This window comes from Haliotis asinina, chromosome 2, assembly GCF_037392515.1.
Source record: "Haliotis asinina isolate JCU_RB_2024 chromosome 2, JCU_Hal_asi_v2, whole genome shotgun sequence".
NCBI classification, from domain to species: Eukaryota; Metazoa; Mollusca; class Gastropoda; order Lepetellida; family Haliotidae; genus Haliotis; species Haliotis asinina.
The window spans coordinates 35,530,975-35,541,501 of record NC_090281.1 but is presented as its reverse complement, the minus strand read 5'-3'; the positions used below and the strand labels follow the sequence as shown (position 1 = coordinate 35,541,501).

The 10,527-nt window shown below is 37.8% G+C and overlaps 1 protein-coding gene across 1 annotated transcript in view; it reads right to left on the bottom strand.

Annotated features, from left to right (window-relative positions):
* Positions 1–3,802: 3,802 nt before the first annotated feature.
* The window catches only part of LOC137273651 (high affinity copper uptake protein 1-like), a 40,643-nt gene continuing 33,918 nt past the window's right edge, over positions 3,803–10,527 (bottom strand). The window contains exon 5 of the mRNA XM_067806439.1: positions 3,803–10,000. Coding sequence (XP_067662540.1) covers positions 9,799–10,000 — 202 coding nt within the window. The 3' untranslated portion in view covers positions 3,803–9,798. The remainder of the gene's footprint in view (positions 10,001–10,527) is intronic.

Below are 10,527 nucleotides of genomic sequence, written 5' to 3'. Positions count from 1 at the left end.
CCCCCTCCATTTTTACATTGTCTAACAAAACCTCGGAGGCGTGTTTTCTCCAATACATAACATACAGTCAACTCTCATTTATCCGACACTCATAATCCGACAATAACATTAATCCGAACAAAAATTAGGGAACCATCTAAAACAGTGACAATTAGTCTCGTTAATTCGACATTCTCGCACTCCGACTCCGACATACCAGTTAGGCAAGTGATTATTGTAAATAATTGAAAAAAAAATCGGTAACGCGGCAATCAGTACAGCCTGTTGGATAATCTGACCGTAATCAATCACGTGGGTGGTATTAACGTGTGCCTTACTGGCTGCTTGACACCGACGTCGGTGAACATCACACTGGATAAATAGAAATACGAAACAATTAATTGAGACGATTTAATCTAGAAATAACGTGAGGAAGGCTTGACTGAAGATGAGATCATCGAGATTGTCCGATCTATTGCAGATTAAGAAATACGCACTGAAGGAGACCGGACAACTTAGCTAGTTATTCCTGAGCTATTTCAGGCCCAAACATCGTTGAACAGAGTGCAGACATTTTTGACTGAGTCAAAAAAGAAACTTCAGACATGTAATTTTTGAAAATATTAAATAAATTTCCCCTGATGATACATCTCTGTATCCGAAATGGGATCCCTATCTTTCGACTCTAGAAAGACGTTAACAAAACCCACTCAAACCTATCATCCATTCGTTAGTGCCAAATCAGGTCTTGCACGTGCAGTCGATCGCGTCATCTTCGAATCGAAGTTTTCTTCATTTTCTTCACTTTTAAACCACAGTTCTAACTATATTTTAACTACCACGATTGTTAAATGTGCAACGTGAACGTGCCGTTCGCATGTTGCAAGCGGGAAGATCAGTTGTTGACGTCGCAAGAGCAATATGGGATGCAGCTGTCGTACTGTGTATGACTTGCGAGGTAGTCTTCAACAAACTGACACCACTTTTGATCGCTCAAGGTCGGGTCGTCCACGTGTGACGTCACGAGAATCGTCCCACGTCACCTGTTTGACAGATTTGTGTCGGCTACACGAACCAGGGCCTAGATGTTTAGAGGTCGGCTCTCCTCGCAGACCATTCGAAATCGGTTGCGGGCTGCCAGCCTCCATTCTCGACGTCCACATCGTGGGCCAGTATTGACGCCGTTTCCTCAACGTCTGCTGTGGGCCCAACGTCGATCACCTCCGATGGACCCAGAGAGACTGGAATCGAATCGTCTTTAGCAATGAATCCAGGCTTACCCTCAGATTCGAGGACGGCAGGCACAGAGTCTGGAGACGACGTCGTGAACGGTATGCCAAATGTTGTGTACAGGAAGTCGACAGATTCGGGGGCGGAAGTTGCATGTTGTGGGGTGCTTTCAGTGGGAACAACCATGGCGACTCGAATTTTTATTCTTGTGACTTGACATTCTGTATGCCCATGTTTTGGAACGGCGGTGTAGCCTAATGAAACTGATTGTGGTACTGTCAGTGCATCGAGTACATCACACAGATCTCAGCAATGAAATGATAACAATTTAACCATCTTACCATCTCCTGTTCTTTTATGTGCCCTGAAGAAATAATGTTAAGTTTCTTTTTTTGACTCAGTATATGTTTAATGTTATGACTCTAACTTCATTGCACACTCTTCACGTTCAGTAGTTCATTTCGGTATATTTTGACAGTAATCGCAATGAAGATAGAAATCGGCATTCAGTCAATCATTATGTTTGAATTCACGTGGTTGTCGTATTGTGCACGCAAACGCATCCCAACATGTATCCCAACTTTCATTTTATTAGGGATGGGTATTGCCGACAATTTTAACATTGCGATATATTGCGATGCGTAAGTATCTATCGCGGTATGTAGTGCAATAGTTTCTAATAAGCTTCTTTACAACAACAACAACAAAACTACGTATTCTGAATGTACATTTTGATTCAAACAGAAAAACTGCATCTACGAGGATACGCAGATTTCATTAGTTACTTGGTGGTCCGACTCGGTGTGGCTTTTTTTGGCCGTCCCGTGTATATCCAACTGAAACACGACAAAGGGTTCGGAAACAGTCTTACATATATTCGATATTTGCAAATGTCACTGGTGGTTTTGGCGTTATATTGAAGTTAACCTATGGCTGTATAGATGATGATGATGATGATGATGATGATGATGATGATTATGATGATGATTGTACTGGAGAAGCGTGTACAATGTGGATGATTAACATTCATGTACAAAGTAAGTGATTATCACTATCCGTCGCATGCCATATACAAGCCAGAGACTCTCTCCCTCCCACCCCCACCCAGCCCTCATTCCCCAATAAATAGCAAGCAGAAGACCTGCTGACCCCTCTTTGCACATGGCATTGTGTAGAAAAGTGATGACCCCTTGCCTCCCGAGGACGATCTGGGTGATACATGTATATTATGAACGGCACTATGTATTATGATCTAATCTTACGATCTTATCTTTCTCTGTTTCTTTCAATATTTTACTTCACAGTGGGTGCTGGGAGAAAATCAGTTCTGATAAAAGCAGTTTATCACTGGAGGTTCCAAACCATCGATGCCACTTTTTTTTGTTGCTTCCACGTTGTTTTGTGGATTTATTGTTTTTGCCTAGTTCATATTCTATTGATTCTGGCAGCTAATACGTATAGGCTGTAATAGTTGTCTCCTCGATAACAAATATATGAGTTGTCTCCCTTTGAACGGAGTTCTTGGGATTTGTAATAAGTCGTGATTAGTCATTGAATGTCACAATATTGGGATTAGTCGTCTCCATTCGCGGTCTCTTTATGTCAGTGTGCCATGACAAATTGTCGCTTGCTCGGAGGAAAATCTTTCTCAACTTTGCCAACAACGTATCAGCAGGTTTACTGATATTATGTAGTGTTGAATGCCGTGGCCGATCTTAGTGTGTACGAGTTGTCTCCCTTTGACCGTGGCTTTTTCTGTCTTGCGATAATTGTACATGGCTCTGCGACATGTTGCCATGTAGTGTTTCATTAAATCGCCTATACTACAGGATACAGACCGAGGCACTGAAGGAAATTATTTTCTTAAATGACGTTTTACCATCCAGCTTTGTTGTGTGCTTGAAATGTTTTTGTGCATGTATTGTACTGGCCATGAATTAGTGCATTCTTTAACGAAAAGACTATTTTGTTACGTAAAAATCTTTGGGCTTAAACTATTATTTACAGATGTACTTCAAAGTGTACTCCATCTTAAATATGTCAAACGTTTGCTTGTCGTTTAAAACCAGCAATTTTCCATCTACATGTATATATGACAACTGTATGTAAATAATCTTTTCTGGACCACTCAGGCAATCCACCGCTCAGTGAGTGAGTGAGTTTAGTTTTACGCTGCACTCAGCAATATTCCAACTGTATTTCGGCGGACTGTAAATAATCGAGTCTGGACCAGACAATCCAGTGATCAACAATATGAGCATCTATCTGTGCAGTTGGGAACTGATGACATGTGTCAACCAAGTCAGCGAGTGTGTGACCTGTTCGTCACCTCTTACGACAAGCATAGTCGCCTTTTATGGCAAGCATGGGTTGCTGAAGGTGTATTCTACCCCGGGACCTCCAGTGCTTAACAGCATGAACATCAATACATGATGACATGCCAACAAAGTCAGTGAGTCTGACCATCCAGTGCTGGTCACCTCATACAACAAGCATGGGTTACTGAAGATCAATTTTAACCCGAATCTTCATGGGTGTAGTCTATCTGAGGACCAGTTTCACTGTCTGTTTGTGTACAGAAACAAAAGCACAGTAATGGATAAATATTTCTTTTATTGAAAATATCTTTGATTTGATTACCATTCATTCATCACATTGTATGAATTATCAACATGAATATATATTATGTCATGACTTCCACACAAAATTATTTTATATCAAACATGAGATATTTTTAGAACCGGAAGAAAATCTCCCAAAATGACATCAATATGGACTGAAGGCCAACATTATCCTTCATGAATCGATGGCATTCCTTGAACTGACTAAGTGATGGTTTAAACCTCTTTTACTGTCCAAAGACTCATTCTCCCTGTTGTTCCTTTTGTTTCATGGAGTCAGTGGCTATGGCTCTATTCCCAATATCATAGCAACACCTAGCAGGGGGACTACAAGATGAGGCTTCACGCACTGTACCCATGTACAACATCAAAGGGGCGGGTTTAGCATAGAAATCAAGAATTCACTTTGAAAACACTTTTGATATTACCTACCACTTTATAAAGAAACAAAAGAATACATTGGTACATTTCACAAATATTTTCATACTTTCCTTCTCAAAAAACCTGAATGAGAAGCTGCATTTTTCACATGAAAATATCTGTAAAAACAATTTCAACTATCTTTAGATATATCCATGAGAGCAGATCCATAAATGAAAGTTTGGACCCTTTTGGTGACTACATGAGCGGAATTCTAAGATACCTGTAAAACTAAAGATAAACAAAAATGTCACATATGTACTTGAGGATAATAATCTGCACTTTTTACCAGCAGGCTAAGTCCTTTAGCAAATCATTTACATCAACTCTGTAATAAAACCTTTCAAGATTGTACTGGAAGCAAAATTTTAAGATGACTTCTATTCCAAAGTTTTATGGTACAGATGATACTGGTACTTACACAGCTTTTCATCAATTTTACAGTGTGGCACACAATAAATGGGTTCAAACTCGGGTCATTACTGTGACCAACAGTGCTATAACCACTAGACTACCCAAAAGCCCCTTACACATGAACTCACAAGGCCGTAAAACTAAAAAAAGGCTGTACATTTCACAGAAATGTCTTAAAACCTAACTGATGCAAAACATGAAAACTTTACCTTATGGACAAAAATATTTTGTTTCATAAAATCAGTATCTGTTAACTCAATGGGTCATTTCAAAGTAAAATTAACGACTAACAGAAACTGTTACATCAAATGTTGAACATGAAAGACTATATTATGAACACAAGTTTATGCAAACATATTCATGACTTCATAGTGACTTGCATTAATGTTTGTGCCTGATTCTGAAATAGACAGGTAGGAGTGTCACTACTGCTTCATGCTGCACTGGAATTTTCATACATTCTCCACACAGTGAGAATCACACATACCCCTTATCCACTAGTCTACCCCACCACCCTCCAAACATAAACCTAACATAATTCTGCAGGAAAAATGCTGTATCTGAATGAGTCTAAATTTCCTCTTTTGATCAAACCTACTTCTTTTTATTATTCAGTTTGTAAGTCTCTATTTATTTGTAGTATGTATACATGTACATAAACACAACCAAATCTGAATAATGCACTTAATTTTGTAACTGATTCCAAATAGTGAGACTTGATACAGACTATAGCATTTTAGGCATATAGAATTAATTAATGATGGCTGGAAGCACTATTCACACTCTTCAGCAGCCTGCACATTAAATCAAATGTGAACCAGACAATCCAGTGATTGCTATCATGAGCATTTACACAGTTCAGTTTGGGCTATAACAGACTGTCATGTAATTACATTTTGGAATGGGTGAAAATGGTTTTATACACCTTTTTACAATATTTTAAGCAATCTTACGGCAGGGACACAAGAAATGGACTTCTCACATCGTACTCCTGGTTTGTGACAAGCAGACATTTTAACCTCTTGGCTACCCAAAACCTGTTTTAAACACTTTCTCCAGAAGGGATACAAGAAAAATGGTACCCATATGATGGACTAAATCAGACTACTAACTTGAACCTTAACGTTTTCAGTTAATGCTTTTCCAGATAATAATAAAGTTTCCATCTCTTAGAACTAGGCAATATTATGGCCTGCACAATATATCAAGGCTGTATGTATGGTAAACACATTGATACATCTACACTACAAATGTTAATGTTTTGAAGAAAGTTAGCCCATGTATCCCTTCCCAAGCTTCATAGAAAGTCACCAAGATCAATGAGTTCACATGTATACATGGAGTTTTATAACTGTCATTGTATTTTCATGGTTCATTACAAATGAAAGTAAGACAAACCACACCAAGATTTATGTTGAAGCAAATGAATGATTATATTGAGGATTATTATGACAGGTTTACCTTGACTAAGCTCACATATTCTCTGGTTACAGGTAATTTATTATATGTCTTATTATGTTTATTATATGTTTTGGTCTCAATTCAATCAAGTGTCATTTTGAAAGTACTCATTCAAATCCTCCTCACCTGTTACTACGGAATGTCTAGAGTTCTCTCCCTTATATAGTTGGAGTTACCTCTCATGGCAAGTTTCATCCCAGCAAGCAGGTGGCCTCACCTTCCATTACTGCTGCTACCAGTGTGAATGGCCACTGTAAGAACCCTGAAAAATTTCCTTCAGTCCCAAATATATTTTATGGATGTCTTTGGAAACAGTCTAAGTAAACTTAGTCTCAGTGTATTTCGTTACACTCCACCACTGAGTCTAACAAAACCTAGTAGAAGGTTGAGTCAGGTAACCTTTGAGCGACCAATGACTGTCCAAAGAAACACGAGATAGTTAAATAGATTTAACCAACCAGACAACGGAGCAGTATTACTTAGGGATTGGAGGGACTTTCAAAATATTCAGGTCACTGAAACAGATCTCTCCACAAACAAAAATCCGCATATAACACAGTTATTTGACCTGCAGTATATACGCTTTGGCGTTTCTGTTGACATGGTTACCATTAGCTAATATTTCCGCAAGATAACATCCTTGAATATTGCCAAAAACACTATTTTAAGCAACTGTTTACTCACCGTTGTCATAGTTATATGTACGCTGTGTGCAATACCCGAAAACAAGCGTACGCTTAATAGCATTCAGAATCGTTTGGGTACAAACCTTTTCGAGATAAAAAGCTCAAAAGGTATGTGCGAATATGCACTTTCGCAATTTGGTAAGTTGTGCTCTGATTGGTCAATCTCAAAGGTTACCTGACGTGACCTCCCATAAGTTTTTTTTAGACTCAGTAGTGGAGTGTAATGAAAAGTACTGAGGATAAGTTTACTTGGACTGTCTTTGGAAATGACATCACAGAACAGGGAAACATTACAGGTCTTCTTTTCTCTTCCCCTGAGGTATGTTTACAAATATATTTGTTTAGGTGGATTGATTTAAGATTGAAACTAACAGAATTATTTCAGATAGTCTGATTGAAAAAAATAATTGATATTTCAATAAAAATATAAATTCAAGTGGACAAAAAATACAATTCAGCTGCTTGGATCATATTCTGGCATTGATATCGGCATATTCATCTGAAAACTACAGTCAGTAACTTGTGAATGAAACTCCACATATGGTTGCTGGCCACATCACAGTGTGAGGAGTCCTCAGTAACCATAGTTTATGAATATTCAGTACAGCTAAACTGTATCATATTTCATTACGTAAGTACCAACTATTTCATTTTCATTGTTTCATCAAGGGGTGGTGATAAGAGAGGGATCTGATTTGAGATCAGCATATTTCCTTTTGAATGTCATGCTTTATAATTTCTCAAACTAAAATAGTTGCTTGATTAATATTTATAAATAAAGGAAACTGCATCCTTTGGAATCTTGCCTATAAAACTTGAACAGTTGTTCCCTTTCAACAGATTCATACAATGCTAATACAACCTTGCATTAATACGTATATATATATACATGTATATACAAACTTGCAATATACACTTTTAAGTATACAAAAGCAGTTGGTGAATGTGTGCTATTTGAGATACTACATAAATATCATTATTGGTCTTTGTTATAAACAAAACAGGTTAATGCTAGGGCATAAACTGTATGAGTTGTATGCGTTTGTGAGTGAGTTTAGTTTTATGCCACTTTTAGCAATATTCCTGCAATATCACAGCAGGGGACACAAGAAATGGGTTTCACATATTGTACCCATCTTTGGAATCGAAAATGGGTCATGGGCGTGACAAGCAAATGGATTAACCACAGGCTACCCCACCACCTCTGACATGTATTAACATACAATAGATACAGAGTGACGCAGGTCTCACACCCTTACCACTTGGGTGAAACTGCGGGGTGGTCTTAACCAAGAAAAGTAATACAGTCAAGTCTCGTTAATCTAACATCACCTGTTGCAAAGCGAACTGTCGGATTAACATGCATGTCTGATTATCGAATGAGACTAAATTACCTTATTCAATTTGTTACCAACAAAAGTGTCGGATAAAGCCGACGGTTGCATAGGTGTACGTTGGATTAATGACGCTTGACTGTACTCTCAAACTGGTATTTATACCTATGGTCACACAGATGTAACTTTCTGTAGTGTGAGCTTTTTGCAATATTCCCGTAACATCACGGTGAGGGACACCAGAAATGGGCTTTGTACCCATGTGGGGAATTGAACCCAGGTCTTCAGCGCAACAAACAGACGCTTTAACCACTAGGCTACATACAAAACTGCCCAGAAGTTTCTGTAAGTTAATCCCAAAGACAGAATGATACATGTGACCATTTTCTAAATGGCATATTGTATTAACATACAGATGAATTTTAGTAATTTCAAGGGATGTAAGGGTCAATTGTGTAAACGTGTCAATATATGGGTTATGTCATATTCTTTTGTTGTAGTTTGGAAGAAACCCATGAAAGACAAGTCACATGTTCGTTGGTGTTTTACAAAACGCCGCCACAATTGAGTTTACAGATTATTCATTCATTAACATATATATTGCAAATATTAAAATATATGACATCATTACTTTGAAGACTTTCGTGAAGCACCTCATGTTAACAGAACATCTGAATGTTAATGTCCAATAAAGTAGTGTGTGTGTGTGTGTGTGTGTGTGTGTGTGTGTGAAAGTTTCACTATTTTGTTGTTTTTTTTAAAAAAGACAAAACCCTGACGCTCTAATATCAAAGTCAAATTTGATTATGCAAATACAATGTTTGCAAATGCTCCAGTTCTAACATTGCTTGAATATGGTTTCATATCCTCTTTCTCACACACTAGTACTAGAGTACCATTTAAGAAAATAATAGTGTTCTAGCTAAGACAATTATTAAAATTAAATCTCTATAAAATATATGAAACTGAAGCTAACAACACACCAACTAGGTGTACTCTTCCGAAAAGGTCTGAACATCACCACAACATAATGTTGCCCAAACAGAAAGTTTGCTGGGAGGCACTAGGAATGTCATGACACTTTGATACATCAATGCATCAGTACCTTTCCCAAGATGGTACAATTATCGATACATTCACAACTGTATCAATATTTAGTTTTGAAAGTATTGGTTAAAATATGTTTATGTATAATTTACATTCTGCAATTGTATTGTGGTTTTTTGATGTTATGAGGGTTATAAATGATTTTTCATACACAATGATGGGAAATAAGAACTTTTCAATCTCAGAGAATCAGAAATGTTGATCTTTCCATGGACAATTATAAAATATGAAATATTAATGTTCAAAATATAACTAGATTTACGCAATAATGTCGCTAAAGGAGGTATGATGATATGTATCAAATCATGACAAGGGTATCCTGATACGTATTGATTAACAAAAACTTATGTATCGTGACATCCCTAGAAGATCCACACTTAATATACCTATTTACATCAGTACAACTTATCCAACTCTTGCAGCTTTCTTGTATTCAGTTTTGATACAAGCTTTAGATTTCAACACAAAGATGCATATGGTTGGGGCTTTTCTGACAAAATATACAAAATTTAAAGTTTCAGAATACTCTACATGGTATTTTAAGTTTTAATGACAATGTTCATTAATGTCCACAACAACTGCTCTCTTCCAACCAAAGAAAAAATATCCAGCTCCTGCTCCCAGAACGACAGCAAGTCCCAGCCAAACATTGTACGTCATGAAGACCAGCATGAGACAGTAGCTTACAAACACTTGCACCATATGGAGAATCGTCTGGAGGAAGTGACTACCACTCAGCATCTTCCCACTGAAATAAAGAGGAGATATTACTCATTCTTATAGGCGTAGGGTCTTTAATGTTTGTTTGTTTTGTTTCTTTGTTGCCTAAGAGATCCTCTGAGCCAAATTCCTTCCCCATGATGTAAGTCTGGACCAAACAATCCAGTGTTTGATACTGTGTCATCCACACAGTCAGTGAGTTTGACCAACCAATTCATTTGGTTGCACCTCCACCAGGAGAGGTTGCTCAGAATCTGATGACATGTGACCCACAGTCAGTGAGCTTGACCAACCAATTCATTTGGTTGCATTTCGACCACCAGAGTTTGCTGGGGATAGCTCCCAAACATCAACTATTTCACCTGATGGGAAAGAATGTGTGGGAAAGAATAAGGAAACTTACATCCATAAATTATCTTGGCCATCACCATTGCTATTTACTGTTATCACATTACCTTTGCATAGTTACAGATACCACTGTCACCATGACTGTTACCATGGCAACAAGAATGGAAACAGGATATTACTGCTCCCATACATCAGAATTTACTGTTG